General features: G+C 50.6%; 1 protein-coding gene across 2 annotated transcripts in view; it reads left to right on the forward strand.

The window, feature by feature from the left end:
• LOC147750744 (transcriptional regulator QRICH1-like) overlaps positions 1–22,444 on the forward strand; it is a 265,829-nt gene extending 243,385 nt beyond the window's left edge. For both annotated transcript variants that reach the window (XM_086967449.1, XM_086967452.1), the window contains exon 9: positions 21,167–22,444. In XM_086967449.1, coding sequence (XP_086823575.1) covers positions 21,167–21,359 — 193 coding nt within the window. In that variant the 3' untranslated portion in view covers positions 21,360–22,444. The remainder of the gene's footprint in view (positions 1–21,166) is intronic.
• The last annotated feature ends 518 nt before the right edge of the window (positions 22,445–22,962 follow it).

Genomic DNA, 22,962 nt, shown 5'->3' on the forward strand with positions numbered 1-22,962 from the left:
GTGCTCTCGGATGAGTTTACCAGTGCTGAAATAGAGCTGTCAGTTAATCATTGTATCTTAACAATTGACATAAATGCTCAAAGTGGGGCTGCGTTGATCTTGTCAATATTACTACTAGTGCATCTCCTGCCCCTCCTTTTATCACCCAAGCTCCTTTGGCCAGCTTTTCGAGCACTCGGGCTGTACAGCCTACTCTTAGTGATGTTACATTGAAATATAATGATAACCCTCGTAATACGGGTGCTCGACGTAAAATATCTATGACTGGACAGCCTCATCCTCCTAAACCAACTAGGAAGGCCACACCTGGCCTTAGGAAGATTTTAGCTATATCTGCATCTGACACAATTACAACCCCTGGGCAGGATACAACTGAGGGCTCCCTTGTGGCGGTTCTGAAAAATCTTTAAACCAGGATTTCTGAAGCTTTAAATGGCTTTAGTTCTCGGATATCTGCACTGGAGCAATTAGTAGGATCTTTAAAAGGTTTAGTGGACAATCTACATTTAAGCATTAGCTGCCGGCCCAATGATTGCTTTTAGAACTGTGTCCGATACAGATCCTAGCATTCCTCTGAGCGAAGTTGCTGGCAACCTTGGAGCGGCGAGCGTAACTGACCCCCCCACCGGCCCAGGTTCCATCTAGAGCCTCATTACACTTGCCGTCGAACATCAGTTCCAACTCAAGTGCTCGCTCAAAGGAATCGTTCCAACTCCTTATCGGCTACTCCTAGAACATCCCAAAATCTCCTACTAAATCTTCCTTTAGCGGACTATCCTTCCAGCATCACCATCCAACTGCCTCCGGCGGTCACCCCTTGTATTGTAGTATTTGTGGATGTACCTCCTCTGAGGAAGGATGTGCAGGAAAATTATGCCCAGCTCAAGAGTCAAGTAGTCCATTGGCTGGCAACCAGGGTGAATGCTGATCAGCCTCCCACCCAGACTTTGGCGAATAAATTATAATGGCTCGAATGGTTGGTTGGATAGGTCAGTCCCATGAAACCTCTTCGGGTGACTGTATAATAGTGTACTGCAATAATCCTGCATGAGCTGGCTCAATTCTTCAAGCACTGGGGGAAATGGGAGCATCCATGGACATCATTTCTGTTCTCCCTTCGGGCTTTTTTAACACGCCATCCAGCACTGAAGCTATGGCCAGGAGAGGTTGCCACTTTGTTCAGAAAAAGTCATTCCATGAGCTAACCAATCCCTCTGCTTTTTCTGATACCACCACTCTTCAACTTAGCAACCACTATTTACCTCTGAGCGAGTTAGAAGACCCCGATTGACTTGGCTCTACTCTTAGTGTTTATTTCAAACCTGTCTCCCGAGACTTTAAGTCAAGATATTGTTAGGGTTCTCAGTTGGAATAAAGCTGGGGTTCAGAGCAAGCTTTCAGATGCTGGATGGCTGAGCATGATGAAGAACCTTGATTTCATCTGTTTGCAGGAAACATGGGACACAGAGGGATGCTGAAGGTTTAGATGGTTTTTCTGCATATTCAGTTACAGAAACCCACTCCATCAGTGGACGTGCTAGAGGTGGTCTTACCACCCTAATAAACATAGCAAATAACTGTAAAGTAGAGGTCTTGATGTGTAATCTAAAGACCATTTTCGGCATCCTTTAATAATTTGCAGATTGCTCCATATTAATTTTTATGTTGCAGTTAAATTGAATAAAGAGAGAGATGCCGTTGCTAGTCTTAAAGTATTTATTGAAGATTTTTATCAAGCCGAGCCCCCATTTACTGTAATCATGGTTGCCAGGGATTTTAATCTGCATCCCTGTTAAGCCTGAACAATTTGTTTATTTGTTTATTGCAATTTCAGAAACAAGAAAAGAAATCAAAACAGTACAAATAAGAAGGCAATCACAAATGGCAAAAGGTCAATCCGCAGCATAAGTGCATTGGCAATACATGAAATGGCAGAAAGGCAGCGGAGACATTGCACCATATCAGTCAATACAGTAAATACAAATTTTATATAGCAGAAAATCCGTTAGTCGTGCCCAGTCTCCCCCGCAAAGATCTCCCCACACTGGATCAACACATCACAACTCGCGCCTCAGTACCTTCTGTCGTGTCAGGCACTGTGCTAAAAGCCTCATCCACAATCTCATGCACCCCCTCCCGTGCTTCGTCATCAATCTCATCAGCATCGTCCTGCATAACCGGTAAAAACGTACCATCCAGTATCGCAGCCTGTTCTTAGGAGGCATCAAATCATTATAGTTCAGATTGGGCTATCCGATATAGGTTAGATACTAATTTCAGAGGCGATTTGGCAGCTATCACATAATTAAAGGTAGCAACCGTTACCGTCTCCTCCATGTCAGCCCCAAGAAGCTCCCGTAGGGCGTGGCGCACCCTGTGGAACTGGAAACGCGCCATCAAGGGGGGATCTGCCACCGCGAGGGCCACGTCGTCCCACATACGCGCCGTGCCACCCACGAACAAGTCACTCATAGTTTGAATGCGGAGTTGGCGAAGGGTCAAAATGACACCTTTCTCCATGCCTGCGTGTTCGTCATGAAGTGCCAGGCATGGACCACCGAAAGTAAAGAATCCAGCAGGCCCGTTCGGCGATCCCGGAACTGTGTTAATAAAGCTGGAAGGGGCATTGGGTAAGCAACTATCTGTTCGATACGCATGTAAGGGGCGTCCCGTGAGCTGTGAATCCACGAGTAGGCGCCGCACGGTTGTGAAGTTCTAGGTCCGGGGCGTTCAGGCCACCCGCCCCATATGGTCGAATTAAAATATGCCAAGCAACCCTAGGCTGTTTATCCGCCCACGCCAGACGCACCATCAAGGATTGAAGTCTACGAAGAAATGTAGAAAGAGAAAGCGCGGGAGCACCACCATTTTCATTAACGAGATGCGTCCCAACAGTGACAGCAGAAGGGAAATCCATTTCTCGATGTCTTCTTCTAGTTTAGATATAGCGCAGCCGTAGTTTTCCCGAAGGACAATCTCGGAGTATGTGTGAAGACGAATCCCAAGGTACCGTACCGCCTCAGTAGTCCACTGCAGGGGATACTCTGGCTCTAACTCCTCCGTAGCGGCTGTCAGCGGGAACATGATAGACTTTGTCCAGTTAACCTGGATGCAGGAAAGAGATCCAAATAGGACCACCTCCCGCAAGACCGGAGAAAGGAGAGTAGTAGGGTTTCTAACGTAGAGGAGCGTGTCATCCGCGTATGTGGAAACAATGAGATTATATGTGGGAAAGCGGATACCGCGATGGCTATGATATTCACGTAGAGCACATGCAAGGGGCTCGGCCACTAAGGCATAGAGTATCGAGGATAGTGGGCATCCCTGTCTCGTGCCTCTGCCCACCGCAATGGGGTCCGAAGTCAGCGGTCCAATACGTATGCGGGCCGTTGGCATATAGTACAGCACCAACAAGAGTTGTAAAAATAGAAGGCCTACTCTCATCCCACTCCACCGAGTCGAACGCCTTCTCCATGTCTAAGAATATTGTGACAGCCGACACTTCAGGGCGCGTGTGCTGAAAAGCAGCAAAGATAGTTCTGATGTTGTAAATAAGATTGCGCGTAGGAACAAAACCCGACTGTTCCGGGGCCACCAGGGATGTCACCAGAGGTTGCAAGTGGTTAGATAGCAATTTAGCAAAGATTTTCGTATCAACGTTCATGAGGGAAAGTGGGCAATACGAGGCACATTCATTCGGGTCCTTGCCAGGCTTCAGAATCGCCACAATAATAGCCTCTCGCATGGAGGGCGGCATGGAACCCGAATTGGCCATGTCGTCAAACAGGTTAAGCAAGTGATGAATCAAGAGGTCGGAAAAAGCCTTGTAAAATGCGACCGTGAGACCATCACTGCCCGGCGCACTCCCACTTTTCATGGAAGATAGCGCCAGCACCACCTCCTCTCTGTCAAATGGGCGAGCTAGAAATTCGCTCTGCAGATCGGAGAGCCACAGAAGCTCTCTATATGCGACAGGTAGTCCACAATACGTTCCTCTGGAGCAGGGACTCTTGAAGCATATAAGGCCGCATAATAGTCCCGGAAGCGCGCCACAATCGCGTCGTTAGAGAGTGGGAGCTAGGAGTCCTCCGACCTCATCATTGGGATGGAGGTGCACTCCCTACCATGCTTCGCCAAGCGGGCCAAGACAGCACCCGGACACTCGCCCTCACAGTAGGTCCTGGCCGTAGCATACTTCCCCAGATGCTTAATTTCCAAGTCTGCCTCATCATTATATTCCCGAAGGACCCCAGCAAGCTCCTAGTCAATGGAGTCGCCTCCAGATTGCAATCTCAGCGTCTCCAAGTCTTTAAGCTTTCGTTCCAGCAACTCAAGGTGACCCCTGATCGATTTTAGCACCCCTCCATGTTTGGAGATAGTGACCCCTCTAGTATATAGCTTAAATGCTTTCCAGACCGACTGGAACGAGTTCACTGAGCCCACATTGGTATCAAAAAAAGTCTCCAGCGCCGCCAATAGTTCCTCCTTAAAAAGAGGATCAAGCAAGGAGTAAGGGGGAAAGTGGTTTTTTCATTTGTCACCCCGAGTGGGATGGGTATGCTCAGACGTGAGTCCCATGCTCTCCACAACACTGGATTCAAGCAAGCCGGGCTGAGGACGGCTGGAATGCCAGAAACCGGTCCTCGGAAGCTTGTTTCCGGTCCAGGGAAGGCATGGCTTGGCAGTTCGGGCTGGACTGTTCCCATGAGGCACAGGGTCAGACTGATTTGCATATGGCCATGTCTAAACTGGGGTGGTGTGGAGTGCAAAAAAACGATGGATTTAGGCCCAGATCTCTGGGGTGAATGTATGACATTGTTCTGCATTCTGTCCATCAACTGTGGTTTTTGTAAGGGGGAAAGCGCCAGGAAAAGGGTGGGAACGCCGAACCGGCATGTAGCAAGAAAGCAACAGTGGCGAGTGATCTGAATAGGTTCGCGGCAGGATATCGCACGCGCATATATTCTGAAGGAAGTAGGAAGGCACAAACCAATAGTCTATCATCGTATGTATGTTATGAGTGGCTGAGTAATGCGTAAACCCGCCCTGCGCCGGGTGTCTATGACGCCAAACATCAGCTAAATCCAGACTGGTAAGTTGCATAGATAGCGTGCGCGCAGAGGTAGAAGGCGCTCCTGTTGGGCCGTCCGACCTGTCTAGTGCGGGGTGCCGAGTCAAGTTAAAATCCCCCCCCCCCCCAAAAAGTGGTCCTGTTAGCACGCGTGTGAACCTTCTGCGCCAGGGCCGTATAGAAGCTAGGGAGGTTGAAGTTGGGGCCGTAAGTATTCACTATGCACATGTCCATACCCTTGCCGTAGCAACTTGTAATCGCAAAGCGACCATCCTTATCAGTGTCTATTGGTGTTCATGCTAGGGAGGACTTTGGGTTAAACCAAGTGAGGGCCCCTTGGCGTGAGTTGTAAACCCTGCAGCATGGACATTACCTCGGAGCCCTCTATAGCGGAGAATGGGGCTATCCGGTGGGAGGTGGGTTTCCTGCAAGACCGCAGTGTCCACCTTGTGTCTGGCGAAATACTGGAGGACCTAACGGACTTTACGGTGATCGTTCAGACCCCTTACGTTCCAGGTAAGGAGAAATAGTGTGTCAGGAGTGGTGTCTCCCACTGTCATACCTCTCGCCATAGTAAGCATGGAAGAATCGCACCTGCCATGTACAATACAAAGAATCGAGACGTTGTGTGCACATCACTGTCATCTCGCCCAGCCCACTCGGTTGCCCTCTATAACAGAACCAGATCAAAACAGTACATATGAACAATCCCCATGAAGTCTCTGTCCCATCCCCCCTCCCACGCCTGACCTACTCCAACTAGGCCAGGTTCATCCTTCCACCCCAACAGAGATTCTCCCACCACCCACTCGCACCCCATCAGCAAAGCAGTCCCAAACATACCGCACATCTCATACAACCGTCAACCTCCCACCCCCCTGAAAAAGAAACTTGGAATCAGTGGTAATCACTGTAGGAGAGTAGGGTCTGCAATCCTATGATCACCCCAGATTTTTGCTTTTTGCTTCACTGGTTTACGACTTTCCCTGGCTGTGGGCCTGCTAATCAGACCCACAGCCTAGCTGTTCTCTCTCTAAATTGACACACATGTACATTAGGTGCATTTACCAATTGGTACTGGGCCACTTTATCAGTCCCTGTACAATATACCTTAGGTATCCAGGGCATAGGTGTACCCAGGGCCTACCAGGGGCTGCAGCGTGTATTATGCCACCCTTGGCTGGCCATCCAAATCTGACACAACTGGCTGCACGACAGCGGGGGCAAGGTGGTGTAAACACCCTTTGCTTTAGATATAGTATTCCTATATCTAACCCTAAAATGGACACATGTATTCCTATCAGTCACTCCTATGGCAGGCCTTAACAATCCTGAAGGCAGAGTGCTTGGAATTATGTGAGATGGTGCTCTGGCATGAGCTGAGCCCGTTTGCAGCTTGCGGAACCAAGTCGTAATAGCTGTTCCACGATAATGCGTACCATATACTCTTAAGTGCCTTATAATCCTTGCGGTTATTTGCCAACTTTGGTATCGCTTTATCACAACATGTCGAGTAAGGTGTCATACGAATTGGAATACTAACCCCTCGCCAATTCTGGCAACGGGGTTAGCATTCCACCCTTCTAGAGGGACACGACATGTATGTAACTGTGAACCCCGGTTAAAGCTTAACACAGCCTCAGCTCCACAAAATGGATGCTGCCACCACAGACACAAGTCTGACCTCCTGCTGCTTGGAGTCCTTCCAGCGAGGAGAGCTTGGACAAAGGGTTTCCTGTCAGGGGCGGTGGTAGCACCATCCCAGACAGGGTTTTGTGTATCCCAGGTAGGCAGGGCTGAGAGGAAGGTGACTGCAAGTGGCACCCCGGTGCTCACTGTGCATATGCCGGCTTAAACATGTTCCAGGGGCACACCAGCCCCTGAGCTGGGGAAAGTCCGGGCAAGGGAGAGGGGTGTAACCACCCCCCTCCTGGTCCCACCCATGGGCAGGACCTAGTCGCTTGTCAGACCCTTTTTTTTAGAATAAAGGTAGGAGCGGGCCCCCTTCCCAAATTAGATAATTCTGAATCTTGACTACTTTCCACGAAAGGACTCTTGACTTTTTCTGAAGACTCTCCCTTGTGGCTAAGGAGTAGCCACCCTGCACCAACGGGCACCATCTAAGCGCTTGCGGTTTGCTGCACATCCATCCTCCGGATCAAGACTGACCAGCTCGACGAGACCCGGATTCCCTGGCATCTCTGACCTCTACCTGCATCATCAGCCCAGCTGAGATTCGTGGGTGTGACTAGACCTGAGGGACCGGCCATCTTCAAAACCAGCACGACGCTTATCCAGCACGACCGCCGAGGGATCCTCGAGTGAGTGCTTTGGGGTTTGAGAAGCCCTAACCCTGAGCAGCTCCAGCACCGAAGTCCAGCCCCCCAGCATCCACGAGATCTGCGTGGGGCCCTTCTGCTCTTTGCTGCTCACCGCGTTGTCCGGTCACTTGCCTGCTGGCTAGTGGCCCTCCTGACGACGAACCACGAGGATTACACCGCTGGTCTGGTTGCTCCAGACTGGCCCTTGCCCCCTTCCAAGAGAGGAGCACCCCGGACCCTCCTGGTCCACTCCAGACACCATCTTGACTCCACCGCGTGGGCTTGACTTTGCCAAGGTTTGTTGCCCCAATCCTGGGTCCAGCATCGCCGACAGCAGACACCTTCGTGGGACAGCTCGCACCTCCATCCTGGTCGCCGACAACGCCTCCTGGTCCGAGGGACAGCAGAGTCCAGCGTCGCCCACTCACCTGGTCGAGGTGACTTCATCCGGTGCCATCCTGGTGCCCACCTAATCACTGGCTAGTGATTAAGAACTGAGTCCCCTCTGCTTTCAGGTCGTCTCCATCATCGATCCTGGCTTGGATTCCTCTGAATATCTTCACTGGTCGCCTGCCAGCAACTTCTTCTTTCAGGCTCCATAGACTTCAATGAGGATTCCCGACGTCTTTTGAACCCTATGCAGCCACAGCCCCTGGGCTAGGTAACCTGAGCATTTCGGTGCTCCAACGTAGGTTCACTATCCAAGTGTCCAGATCCTTTGTCGTTTTCAGTCTATCTAGTCGGATTCGTCCGATAACAGTAACTTTACAAATACTAGCATCCATAGACTTTGTCCCGCATCCCGCGTGAGAGTGCACACTCTGCACCCGATCTCCCTAGGCCTCCTGCTCCTAACCTTAGGGTTCAGTAGTGTAGTCCTAGCGATCCTGAAGCCTCTGGATCTTGTTACTTACCTGTTAGTATTTCGCATTCCACTTTTAGTGTATATGGTTTTTCGTGCCCCTCGGGCATTTCTGTTAATTGTGCAACTTAAAGTATTTTCTTAAGAGTTTTGTATTGTGCTTAGCTCCCTGACTCATAAAGAGTTCAGGGTAGACTTGTTATAAATAAATATCCTTTTATTTTCATAACAACTTGTGTGGTGTTCTTTCACTTGGTGTTCAAGGGGTATATGTGATGGTATAACAGCTGGCTTAACACGCCCTCTAGAGTTTAGCCTAAAGACTGCTCTTGTCCATGCTACTAGGATAGCTGGTCTATAAGGTTGACTAACAACCAATCATCAATAAGGGTCGTTTGGTATGATACACAGTGATCACTAGAATAGTGAGCACTATATATCAGGCCAACTTCTCACAATCACACTGGGGCAGATGTAGCCAACAACAACAGCGCAAAGGACACTCAACAACAACAGCTCGTATAATGCCCCCCGTCACCCCCCGCCCTATAACACTAAAGAATAAGAAGGTGTCAAAACCACCCCATGCTTAGTTGCAAAAACTGAAAAGAAAGTCTGGCCATCATAAGGGATCATACACATCAAAGGAACCACAAATCAGGCATTACAAAAGGTGGCAGGCCATACTGCGAAGACTAAACAAATTCCCACAGGCCTCGTGAGGCGCTAGGAGACAGATCGAAAACCTTTATATATAGCACAGAAAAAGAGAATGTCATCACACAGAGTCTCAAGGCAGAAAGGCACAAGCCCAGCTGAAAATAACAGCGAATATCTGAAGAGTAGGCGTCGTTCCCTCCAGGTTCAGCATCATAAAGGCCCCTAGGGTAAGAGACATACCTGCCAACAAATATGAAAGGGGCTATGCGCTCCAGTCACCCCCAACCGCAATCAACAAGACCTGGAGGGAGACGACCGGGCACCAGCAAGATCGCAGCATGCAGCATGCAGCATTCAGTCCTGCTCCTCCATGGACTCCCCCTCCAGAGCAGCATCCTCCAGCCCCGGGTAACGCTTTTCTTTCTGCCAATCCCTCAGAGCCTTCTGTAGCGCCTTGGGGTCCGTGAAGATCAGGGACCTCCCCTGTCTGTTGACTGGGTATAGCATCGCGTAGTCCGCGCCTCGGTTACGCAATTGGCGCTTCATAGGGGCAAACTGCTTCCGGGCCTCCTGCAACCGCGCTGTGAAGTCAGGGTATATGGACAGAGTTGAGCCCTTGTAGCGCAGTGGCTGCTTTTCTGTGGCTAATTTTAGGGCAACATCTCGATCCCGGTAGGTTAAAAGTTTAACGATGATGGGCCGTGGGGGGGCCCCTGGCTTGGGCCGCGGCCCCAAAGAGCGATGCGCTCTTTCCACTATGAACATGGGCGAGAAAGCCTTGTCGCCTAGCAATGTCTTCAGGAGCCCCTCAATGAACAGTTCCATGTTGCCCGTCGGGGTATTCTCCGGAAGGCCCGTGACGCGCAGGTTACAGCGGCGTGAACGGGCCTCCAAATCCTCAGTTTTGTCCAGGAGAGATTGCATGACCCTGCCCATCTGCCTGTTATCCGACTCCAGTGTGGTGTGGGCCTCCTCAACCTCAGTGAGCCGGCGCTCCGACATATCAAGCCGCTCCGCGTGCTTGTCCAGCCTCTCAGCCATGCGGTCCATACGATAGGTGAGAGCGTCCAGTTTCGTGCTTATAGACGTCATACCCCCTTGAAGGTTTTTTTCCATGGCAAGAAGGATCCCACGCAGGTCCTGTTGCTGCGTCTCATCGGTCGCGGTCTTATCCACCGCGCCGCTACTCCCCGCATCATCCACTGCTTTCGAGCCTTTGTGGCCGAAGGAAAGCTTGGGCTGTGTCCGATCCGGGCGCCCCATAGTGCCACAGGAGAACACCTCCGGACCACAGGCGCAAGTTCACTGCCAAAGTGCACCCCAAAGTCAGTCGCCACGTCCGGGCGCCCTGCCAGGCACACCCCCAACACCAGCGTCCCGTGGGAGGAGCACTGGCCACACCGAGGGGGGACAGCGCAGCCAGGAGAAGCAGGCGGTATCACAGATCCAGGGCACCCAGCAATGACCCAGGAGTATAGCAAGCTCTTGCAGGGTGGAATATGCAATGCTCAGCACAGGGCACTCCAGTAACAAACATAAAGCCCACAGAGTGTCTTGCCCCCAATAGCAGCACCAGCACGCACGACGAGAGGCCAAGCTTCCAGGCAACAATCTCCTCACGCAGAGATAGTGGTGCCCAGGATGCACGCAGGCCAGGAGCTCTAGTCAAACCCCACGGCGCACTCACCACCAAATGGACGCCACAGTCAATAGAAAGCCACCGGGGGGGGGGGGGGGGGCTCCCGCCCCGCAGTGGAACGCCGTAGTGATGAGTAAGGATATGGGACGCCTCAAGCAAACTCGCACAGTCCTCAGCGACACAGCACCCCAAATCCAATGCCGAAGCTCCAAGGAGCGCTGCACGCCAGCAGTCCAAAAGTCCGGACCGGAGGGGGGGGGGACAACCCAGCGTCGAAGCTCCCCACAGAGCTAGTAGGCGACCCCCCCGCAGATCTCACACTCCTGCTCACCACCGCAGCCAGGAATCCAGTGCACAATCCAGAGCGCAGTGACACGCAGCTGTCCGAGCCCCAGGTCTCGTCCCCTGGGTAACTTGAGGTCGCGGCCTCTAAGGCCCGCCTCGCGCTCCACTGCCAGGCACCAGAGCTCGTCAACACAAGCCGCAATTATCGCCAGAGACACCGCAGGCAAGTCCCCGGGTGTCACTCTCTCTCCGGCCCCACAGGCCGCCACCGGTAATGCCGCAACTGAGCAGGGTACGTGCAGGATTGTCGTTCTAAGCGGAGGAGCTCTGGACTCAGGCAGCCATCTCGGTTGCCGGCTAGCTCCGCCCCCGTTACGCCTGGACAATGTATAGAATTCCGATTCTGAGTATCCACCTGTTAACCAGGCGCACTTCAAACATACTTGTCAAGGTGATGTTGCTAATAGCCTAATTTCTGAGTTTAATTTAAAAGATGTAATGGCCATCAGCCAGGACAACTTGAGTGAGAGTATACCTACATTTAAAAGAGGGGCGGGAGGCATTGCACTGTTATAGATTATATTCTTGTTTCCTGCTGTTTCTTTTCAGCACTTTTAGAATTCAAGGTTTTAAAGCACAATTTGACGGAACATAATCCGTTAAAAGCCTTATTTTATTGGGACAAAAAACCCTTATGATTAGTATCTATATAATAGGAGCCCATCACCTTGACTAATCTGGGTCGAAGGGTGAGGCGGGCTTCCATTGTTCCCTCAGTTTTTGTCCAAAATTTGATACTTACATGTCAAGCTGATTTCCACTCCTATTTGTCTTAAGAAGAGTCACCCCAGAGCATTTTGAAGTCATTTTATAATATCAGCAGTTTTCATAAATCCAGGCTCTGCAAGATCTCGCCATCCCCATTCACATATGTAGAAAGATGGTTTGATAGGCGGTGTTCTCAAACCCATAAGGATCTCTGGAAACTTCTGCATGCAAGGCCAAGTTCCTAACAGAAGGTGAAAAGGGCCAGGGCTGCTTTTAGAACGGCCTGTAAAATCCATCTCAAAGAGGAGTCCTGGGATAAGCTATTAACTGCTAGTTGTCAGCGTAACAGCTTTGCTTTTTGGAGTGTTGTCAATTCGCCCATGTTCAGCAATGATTATCTCTCTAACCAGGCCTATACTATCTCGTCCCAGGCCTGGGTTTGCAGAGGCCGCCGCACCCACCCGCAGGGTGGGGGAGGCTCAAAGGCCGGCGCCATAACCCACGCTGTGCCAACAGGGGGATGGAACTGGTCCTGGGCGCCCCGAAGCGGCCTGGACCAGCGGAAGCGGGGTGCGCACCAGCCACCCCGACAGGAAGTGACCTTGTGACTTTGGCGCCCATGGGGGGCGACCAATGGCCAACCTGGCTACCTTTGAACCCCCCAATCAAAGGGGTTTCACCTGAAGCCCATAGGGGGCTCAGGGGGGCGGAAACGGGGTGCGCACCAGCCACCCCGACAGGAAGCGACCTCGTGACCTCGGCGCCCATGGGGGGCGACCAATGGCTAACCTTGCTACCTTTGAACCCCCCAATCAATGGGGGTCTCACCTGGAGCCCATTGGGGGCTCAAGGGGATTTAAGCACCGCCGCTCCCCAGCCAGAATCACAACGTCTTCGAAGGAGCTGGGAGAGCGGCGCGACAACGACATCGTTTGAAGAAGACCGACTGCGACAGGAGGCGGCGAAGGACGGACGAAGCAGAAGGACGACAGCACGGAGTAGCGCGCCGGTCAAGTTCTCCACCCAGCTCCCCGGGACCCGAAGCGTCGAAGAGAGAAGACGAGCTCGGCGACCTTTTCCAAGCTCCAGCGCGGTAAGCATTGTCTAGCTTGAAGCGCGCATCGAGCCGCTTCTTCGGACACACAGCACGCACGTGCATAGAAGTTCAAAGGCGGGTCCGGAATTCCTTCCGACCCAGCGGCGCAGATCAGCCCGCTGAAACCAGACCTAGACCTGGGGGACAACATGGCGGAAGATCAGCCAGGAGACATGGCGGAAGTGTTGAAGAAGATCCGCGAGATATCGGCGGTACACGGCGACGAATGGCTCCAGCCCTATTTGGCCAAAGGGAAGGAGAATAGGCCAGACGGCCAGGCGGAGGAGGAAGCAGGCCCGTCAGCACCCAAGAAGCCTAAGACCTCGCCGAGGAAGAGGACGGCCAAGAGGAATCCCCCAAAGAAAGTGCGCCAGAAGCTCCCGCCGCTGAAGTCAGTCGACAGCAAGCAAAAGGATACGAGCGACAGATCGGTTAATGGTGAGCATATTAGTACCATTGTGAAAGAATGTTTGAAATCGCTCGCTCCGTCGCTACTGAGCAGCTCAGGGCAGGGGGCGGCGGGGCCCAGGGAACAACGCACCGACGAGTCAGGGGGCTTAACTTGGCATATGGTGGAGCCGGGGTGGGCCCGACAGTCAAGGGTGCAGGATCAGGTGGGCCTGTCCCCACAGGGGGATCAGGTTTCCCCATTACCCGGTTGGGGGTATAATACTGGGTCCGGGAGCCCGGGTTCGGGGGGGCTAGGCAGTGACCTGTACGCCAGACCATCCCCCGGTCCTGCCTCCTTGACGACGAAGGCCACGGGGCTCGCGTGCCTTATTCCTCTCGCAGTGAAAGAGAGGATATGGCGCAAGGAGTTCATCGATATATTCTCGCTCCTTGAAATACAGCTAGAGGGCCTCGACCTGACCACATGTGACAGGAGAGAGGACGAGAAAAGGGAGAGGCGAGGGGCTAGAAAGGAGCGGAACTTTGAGAATTGGCTAGACGCTTTTAGGATCATGGCGTGTATCATAGTAGAGAGGTTCCCGCATTGCGCGGCAGACCTATGGCTGTATGAGGCTAACATACATTCTGCGCAGAGGCAATTCCCCGGGGATGCATGGTTGGAATACGATAAGGGTTTTAGGTTAAAAATGCAGAGGCACCCAGAGATGGAGTGGAACGAGGAGGACGTTTCAGGTTTTATTCATAAGATGCTCGCGGCCAAAGAAGTTAGAGCCTGGACGGGGAAATACGATCAGTCCTTTCGGAGCTCGTCCCACAAGGGGAAGAACAAAAGTCACCAGAAACATTTCCCTAGGCGGTCCAACTCCCCCCCCGCGACCAAGGCCATATGCTGGCGGTATGATGCGGGGGACTGTTCATGGGGCTCCTCGTGCAAATTCCAACATGCGTGCTCAAGCTGCGGAGGAAAGCACGCGGCAGCTACATGCAAAGGCTCCAAGCGGGAAGCAAAGAGCGAAAAGAAGGAGAAACACAAGAAGCACTAGCCCGAAGGCCAGTGGGGGCATGACACTAGTAGACATTAAGCAGTGCCAGCTGGCCAGGTCCCCCATTAATACACAACAGCTGCGCAGTTTGGCAAACAGGTATCCGAGCAAAACAGACGCAAAGACGCTGGTTGAGGGTTTTGAAGAAGGCTTCATTATCCCGTTTCAAGGCTCACTGCCATTAACAGGAGCGAATAACTTACAGTCAGCCAGGCAGCATCCCCGGGTGGTGAGCGCGAAGATAGAAAAAGAGAGGAACTTGGGCAGAATTGAGGGCCCCCTCCCTCAAGAAATGTGCGAAGGAATAGTCATCTCCCCACTAGGGGTGGTTCCAAAGAAAGAAAAGGGCCAATTCAGGCTGATACACCACTTGTCATACCCCGAGGGGGGGTCCGTAAACGATGGCATCGACCAGGAAGCATGCTCGGTGGGTTACGCGTCAGTGGATGACGCTATCGCGCTAGTCAAAGCGTCAGGGAAAGGGGCTCTCATGGCCAAGGCGGACATCGAATCTGCCTTTCGTTTATTACCGGTACATCCGACCAGCTTTCACCTGCTGGGCTTCCAATGGGAAGGGGACACGTACGTCGACAAAGCCATGCCCATGGGGTGTGCCATATCTTGTGCCTATTTTGAACAATTCGCCACTTTCCTGGAATGGGCCCTCCACGACAGACATCAAGGGGGCGGGAAGCTGCACTACCTGGACGACTTCCTGTTCACAGGCCCGGCGGGATCGCCGACGTGCGCCAGTACATTGGCGGCGTTCGAGGACCTGACCGAAACACTCGGAGTCCCCTTAGCAAAAGAGAAGACGACAGGCCCAACGACTAGACTGACGTTCTTGGGCATTGAGCTTGACTCCACGACGGGGACCGCCAGGCTCCCCCCGGAGAAGGTACAAGAGTTCAGGGAAGAAATAGCCAAACTAAGAGGCCGGCACAAAGCCACCCTCAGGGACATACAAGGGGTGATAGGCAGGCTGAACTTTGCGGCGAGGGTCATCCCGCCCGCCAGGGTCTTTTCCAGGCGCCTCACCGCGCTTACGGCTGGTGTTACCCACAAGCACCACCACATCCGACTGAGCACGGGTGTAAGGCAGGACCTACAAGTATGGGACGAATTCCTGCAGGATTTCAATGGTGTGCTGATTTGGAAAAAGGGTTGGGTATCAGCCGATCAGCTAGCACTATACACAGACTCAGCCGGGAGCCTGGGATTTGGGGCGGTCCTGGGGAACAAATGGTGTGCCAGCCAGTGGCCAGACAGGTGGCATGCGCAGGGGCTCACAAAAAACATCACGTTCCTCGAACTATTCCCGATAGTGGTGGCTCTGACGGTATGGAAAAAAGAGATAAGGAATCTAAAGCTCACTTTATGGTCGGATAATTTGGGGGTAGTGCAGGCCATTAACAGAGGCGCAGCAAAATGCCCGGGCATGTTGAGGCTAATGCGAGAGTTGGTTAAATTGCAGCTCGAGGGGAACCTGGAGCTGAAGGCTCGGCACGTGCCGGGGACGGAGAACACGGTCGCCGACGCGCTATCCCGGTCCCAGATGACACGGTTCAAACAGCTTCTACCCGGGGCGGACGAGGTGATGACCCCCTTTCCAACATACCTGTGGGACCTGGGGGGGTTGACTTGTCCAGACTAATAGGGCACTCGCTCACCTCTGAGGCGCACAAGAGATACAAGAAATACGCGGCCACAGTAATGAGAATCGGGGGCATAGTGTCGCTGGTAGACAAATCAACGGTCCGCACAGCGGCTGAGAAATTCGTGCAATGGGCATTCGACGCCAAGAAAACAAGATCTTGGGCACAGGCGCACCTGGCCGCCATTGCATACTTTGCCAGGCTCCACACAGGCGAGGACCCCACGGCAACGGTATACCTGAAGGCAGCCCTGAAAGGCTGGCGAAAGCTTGAGGGGACCAAAAAGGACACCAGACGCCCCATTGATTACGACAAGCTGGGTCAGTTACTTAGCGCCCTAACCAGCATCATTGCAGACAGGTATGAACGGCTACTCTTCGGGGCCGCGTTCACCACGGCCTTCTTTGGGGCTTTTCGGGTAAGCGAAATAGTAGCCCCCAACAGGGCAGGCCCGGCGCAGCGCTGCTTGCAGGCAAGGGACGTCAAGCCAAGGGAAAAAACGGTGGAGCTCACGCTTAGACAATCCAAAACGGATAGGGCTCGAAAAGGGGCGACGATTCGTCTACATTGTATCCCGGAGGTGGGGCGCTGCGCAGTGTGCTGGCTGCTGCAATACATGGCGGTTCGGCCGGCGGGGGATGGCCCCCTCTTTGTGCACCGAGATGGAAGGAACTTGAGCAGGTTCCAGTTCACAGCCATAATGCGCCAGGGCCTCAGCAAGGTGGGGCTCCAGGCAACGTCATATGCCCCGCACTCCTTCAGGATAGGGGCGGCCACCTCGGCATCGCAGTATGGCATGCCAGAGGACAGGATCCAGGCCGTGGGCAGATGGCGGTCCAGGGCATACAAGTCTTACATAAGGCCGCATCTCATATAAAAAAAAAAAAAAAAAAAAAAGGGTAGTAGGGGGGAGGGGGAGCAGCCGCCTTGGGATGCCGCACGGCAGGGTTTTATTGCCCCCCTTCCCTCGTCCACACCCGGTGCGCAGAAAGCCACCTTAATGGAGCATTTTCTCTCGACAGGAGGACGCCCACAACTGGTATGGGTCGTGGGACACTCATTCGTGTCCAGAATGGAGTCCTGGTGGAGGCGAGTGGGGCACAACCAAAGCAGACCCAAGGCGACGTACATCCGCTGGATCGGACGGCCCGGCATGAAGTGGGAGCAGTTACTACCGACCCTGGACGGCCTCATGGCAGACTCAGCCTGGCTGCCAGATGTGCTGATCATACATCTAGGAGGGAACGACCTAACGCAGTTGGGCCGCAAAGCGGTGGGCCAAGCCATCCAGAGGGATATCGCCAAAGCGGCGGCGTGGCTGGGGACCACGACAGTGGTGTGGTCGGAGATGATCAGCAGGAGGCACTGGAAGGGTGCCGACTCAAATAAAGCGGTGGACAACGCAAGGCGCAAGCTAAATACCGCCATGCACAAGTTTTGCGCAACCAACGGCCTGGAATCAATCCGGCACGGCCTCATCCACCCAGGCCGCCCAGAGCTATATGGACAAGATGGGGTGCATCTGTCCGATAAAGGAATGGAGGTGTTCTGGGGCAACCTGTGGGGCGCAATGACGCTCGCGGGTTGTCTTTGAAAAGGAGCAAGAAAAAAGGGAAAGTAGGTAGCCACGAACCAAGGGGCAAAGGGGGGAGCCGCAGAAAGACGTGCGCCTCTCTGCGGCGTGGCGGAAATCCTACAATCGTTGGCTAACCAAACACACCGGTGGGCGGTGTGTAGGAGGAGGGCCACTCACTTTTCAATGCCGTACGGCAGGGTGACGTGGCCGCACAAAGGAGGGGAGGAAAAAACGGAGACGGCACTCGCGGCCCAGACCCGGCCGGACGGCAGGGCTCAAATGGTAGCGAGCTGGGGACCTAACTCCAGGCAAAGAAGCTCCCCTCCATGACACCCAAAAGGGGTGTGGCCAACCAACTACCGGAACACCAAGAAACGGATTAAGAACTGGTTGTACAAAAGTGCCATTTACGAACTGATGGGTGCACGAGAGACAGACACCTGTACCACTGGAAGGTGTCGTAAACTGTAATGTGATGTGCATGATTTATGGTTAAAGTTCGCAAATGAAGATTGTACAACCAGTACGTTATTAATATTGTTATTAATAAGCAATATTGTTATTAATAAATCTGCGGCCAACAATGACCATCAACAAGAACTGAGATTGTTGGCTGACATTATTTGCTAGGATTGTCGTGGAGATGGGGGAGGAATGCAGATGCCGACCGGCAAGTAAGTATATACGGGGACCCACTGAGTAGGCACATGCGAGGGTTATTGCAGAGGCCGCCGCACCCACCCGCAGGGTGGGGGAGGCTCAAAGGCCGGCGCCATAACCCACGCTGTGCCAACAGGGGGATGGAACTGGTCCTGGGCGCCCCGAAGCGGCCTGGACCAGCGGAAGCGGGGTGCGCACCAGCCACCCCGACAGGAAGTGACCTTGTGACTTTGGCGCCCATGGGGGGCGACCAATGGCCAACCTGGCTACCTTTGAACCCCCCAATCAAAGGGGTTTCACCTGAAGCCCATAGGGGGCTCAGGGGGGCGGAAACGGGGTGCGCACCAGCCACCCCGACAGGAAGCGACCTCGTGACCTCGGCGCCCATGGGGGGCGACCAATGGCTAACCTTGCTACCTTTGAACCCCCCAATCAATGGGGGTCTCACCTGGAGCCCATTGGGGGCTCAAGGGGATTTAAGCACCGCCGCTCCCCAGCCAGAATCACAACGTCTTCGAAGGAGCTGGGAGAGCGGCACGACAACGACATCGTTTGAAGCCCACCCACCCACACCTAAGGGACAGCAGAGTCGCAGTGCTGGACAGTGGGGAAAGCGTTGGCGGAAATCCTACAATCGTTGGCTAACCAAACACACCGGTGGGCGGTGTGTAGGAGGAGGGCCACTCACTTTTCAATGCCGTACGGCAGGGTGACGTGGCCGCACAAAGGAGGGGAGGAAAAAACGGAGACGGCACTCGCGGCCCAGACCCGGCCGGACGGCAGGGCTCAAATGGTAGCGAGCTGGGGACCTAACTCCAGGCAAAGAAGCTCCCCTCCATGACACCCAAAAGGGGTGTGGCCAACCAACTACCGGAACACCAAGAAACGGATTAAGAACTGGTTGTACAAAAGTGCCATTTACGAACTGATGGGTGCACGAGAGACAGACACCTGTACCACTGGAAGGTGTCGTAAACTGTAATGTGATGTGCATGATTTATGGTTAAAGTTCGCAAATGAAGATTGTACAACCAGTACGTTATTAATATTGTTATTAATAAGCAATATTGTTATTAATAAATCTGCGGCCAACAATGACCATCAACAAGAACTGAGATTGTTGGCTGACATTATTTGCTAGGATTGTCGTGGAGATGGGGGAGGAATGCAGATGCCGACCGGCAAGTAAGTATATACGGGGACCCACTGAGTAGGCACATGCGAGGGTTATGTTCATTTTAAGGCCGCCAACTATAACCTTGATGAGGAGCCTTATATGTGGAGGGATTTGAAGCCTGATCAGCATATTGTCTTTCATCTATCCGAGGTCAGAGCTGTCATTTCTCAGTTACCATCAAACAAAGCATCGGGCCAGATGGGGTACATGGGGATCTTTTTAAAACCTGTATAGATCTGTGGGCCCCTCTTTTGACACTACATCTAAATTCTGCAGCCACTGGAACTCTCCCATTAACCTGGTCCCAATCAATAATAGTTCCTGTCTTTGAAAAGGGCAACAGGTCAGATCCTGCTTTTTTCAGGCCTATTTCCCTGATGGACTCAAAAGTGAAAGTCCTTGGTCGGATGCTATTAAACCACCTTTCGGCTTGGGCTGAGGAGAAAGGCTTTTTATCCGACCTACAATATGGGTTTTATTCTGTGCGGGCCACTATAGAGAAAACCTTGAATCTTTATTTGCTAATTAGTAAATAAACCAAGGCTAAGAAGGGGGAAATCTATCTGGCCTTCATGGAACCCAATCTGTGACTGAGGGTGAATGTTTGATAATGTTCAGCATTCCGTTCATCATCTTTTTGTGTTGCTCCAATCTGAAGTTAGCACTTAAGTGTAATAAGGGAACCCATTGTTTGTCTATGGGAGCGATGGTATTCCAGCTGTGAAAAACGACTTTAACATAACATAACGTTAGGATTCTTTCAATGCCAGGACATGCAAAACTTAAACTCACATGTCCTATTTTTTAAATACCATGCACCCTGTCCTATGAGCCTTTAGGGTCTACGTTAAGGTTGACACATGAGCATTGAAAAGGATGGTTTAGGTATTGGCAAAAGGACCATGTTGCCAGGTTCAAATGGAAGATTAGAACTTGGCTGCAGTGGCATGTTTCACAGTGCCACATTATGGGATGGAAGCATCTATAGTCTATCTAGCCACATTTCCTGAATTTCCCTTTTTAAAAGGGAAAATGTTTTATTCAACTCAGTAGGTTGATTATTCTGTTTTATTCTTGGTTTTTAAAACACTTCCGGTCTTTAGAGTCAATTTTCAAATATGTGATTTATTTTCAAAATTAAAGTTCTTTAATAAAAAAGTGTTTCAGGGATTTCACATATGGGTTGAGATAATTGTTATTTAATAATTTGAAGCTAGAATTGTAAGTGAGTGTTACCTTTCCATATTCTACTTCTAATACTGACCATGACCGAGTTGGGTTTATCACACTGGCCAAAGCCCTTCTTCTGCTTTCTTATTCTTGTTATATTTATTGCAGGACAGGTACCGACTGGTTTATGTAGTAGACTCATTACAGCCCCAGTACAAACAAAACATCAAATGTCTTGTTGTTTTTGTAAACAAAGAAGTACAAATGGCTAGGTAGGACAACATTTTCTCTCTCCAAACGATGGTGGTGGAGGCGATTTGTGATTAGTGTTAAGGAGGCAAAATAAAATGTTGGATAAATTAAAAAAAGGTGAAAGAGCTTGGTGGCGGAATGTGACATATTAGAGAAGGGGAAGCGTCTCTCTCCCCCAACCCCCGCCCTCCGACTCACCCAATGTTAACACAGAAATGACACAGAGTGAAGAAAATCTGCCCTTCGCCCAAACATAACAGGAAAATAATTGTTAAAAAAATTGATCAACAACGATTTGTATACCTAATTGCAGTAACTGTGTTCAATGTGAACAACCTGTTAGCACTGGAATTAATAATTTAAGTATGCTCTTGTATGAAATAGGTCACATGTCCTCAGTTTGTTTTTCTCAGGATGTACTAGCCAAATGCATATTTATAAAAAAAAATACATCAAGGATATTTTAGAGCCCAACATTGCTCATTAATGAATTAATGTATCTTCCTTTTATGTTTTAAAGTCCTCAGACTGCAAAGGGGCCTGGCGAACATTTCTATTTGGTACCTGAACCAGTGGTAGTTCCCAACAGTCCGATCTGGTACTCAACCCAGCCCGTCAGCGACCAAGTGATGGAGCAGATGTTGAATAGAATACTTCTGGTAAAGGAGATCCAGGAATCACACGCCTCATCCCGTCTGACACTGTACCAATGAGCAACTGGCCTACTCTTCTTTCTGACCGATTGACTTATAGTTGTATAAACTATTGTTGGTAAAGCATGAGCAAGTTGTGTAGAGAATATTCAGTACGCTTTGAAGTGAGTGAATGCCTTAAACCCAATTTGTTTGTAAATGAAAGTAGACTTCTTTAAATGCGCAAACTTTAAAAAAAAATGCTAATTTTTTGTATTTCATTATGTATATTGTGTTCATCTATAGTAACTTCTGGAACACATAATGGAATCAAATAAGCTACTGGTTTTAGTGCTTTTATGGGCCAATTGTAGAACCCAAACTTGTATTTCTGGTTACTTTACTTTGTCCACTATGTACACAGTTGAGTACATAAAGCAGTGTTCTTTCACAGCAAGTCTAATGGCACAAACATGTACCACCCGAGAGACTGCTTAAAATAGATGGCATACATTTGTGATGGTTAGAAACTTGCAGTGTATTATTTTATAATATATTAGTGCAATCTTCTTTTTTTGTGACACACACCTCTCTTGACATTCTAGTATTGTGCTTCCTTTAGAAAAGGATGATGCTTCCATGACAAGTAAACATGTAAAATCACTGACTTCAGGGCAAAGAGGAGTATAGAGGTAAACCAACATCTTCAACAATTTGTTGAGGAACTTTTGAAAGTGATGGATTTTTCTTGACTTGAGTGTCTGGCATCGTTGTTGTAAAATGTGCCTAAGTAAGTTGTCATTACAGACTTGACACTTTATTAGTATCACATCTTCTGTGTGCAAGCACAGAAGGTTTACACATTTATGCTAAGGAACTATACAACCGTACCTCAAAATCCATGAATGCTGTGCCTTAACACAATCGAGGCACTTGTATTTATTTCAGTTGTGACTGATGTCAATTTTAATTACTTGTGTTTTAGTAAGTTTACTTTTACAGAGAGATTTGTATATTTTCACTTACTATGTAAAATGGAAATCACAGACTAACAGGATGAAATTGAGTTTTGTTATCAGACGTACGCTATATTTATGGTATATTTGTTATTTAATACAAATTGAGCACTACTTTTGATTTGGAAATAAAATTGCTATGAATGTCAACTGGATATTGTACTGCAAATTGTAATTCTGTAAACAAGGAACACCAACATCCTTTATATATGTGTTGTGTTAGACTCTTTCTGATAAGTGAAGATTGGATAATGTCTTAGGGATCAAGTAGTAGCTTGCTTTGCCCTTTATTGATTCATCTTCCTTGTCCTGATAACTTCCCCGAGGTGTAGGAGGATCCAGAAACACACATCTAAAATTATTTAAGTAAGCTGACGTTTTGATTGAAGCAGTGGATGCATACCTTTAAATCTTGAACCTGAGTATAAGTGCCTTCCAGAATGCCCTGCTGTCGTTCAGCCAACTGTGGTTTTCCTAACGGTCATAAAAAGAATTGCAAGACCAGTGGAACACAACTGTATTAAACTGCTGAAGACATAAGGATGGAGCAGAAAAATATATGTTAGAGGCAAGTGAGCTGTAGATCACATGCTTTGCATATTCCTGCCATCTAGTGTAGGGTCCGGATGTTTTTAAGTTGTTTTTCTTCAAAGAAGTGTTTCCAGTCA

This window comes from Lissotriton vulgaris, chromosome 1_1 (assembly GCF_964263255.1).
Source record: "Lissotriton vulgaris chromosome 1_1, aLisVul1.2, whole genome shotgun sequence".
NCBI classification, from domain to species: Eukaryota; Metazoa; Chordata; class Amphibia; order Caudata; family Salamandridae; genus Lissotriton; species Lissotriton vulgaris.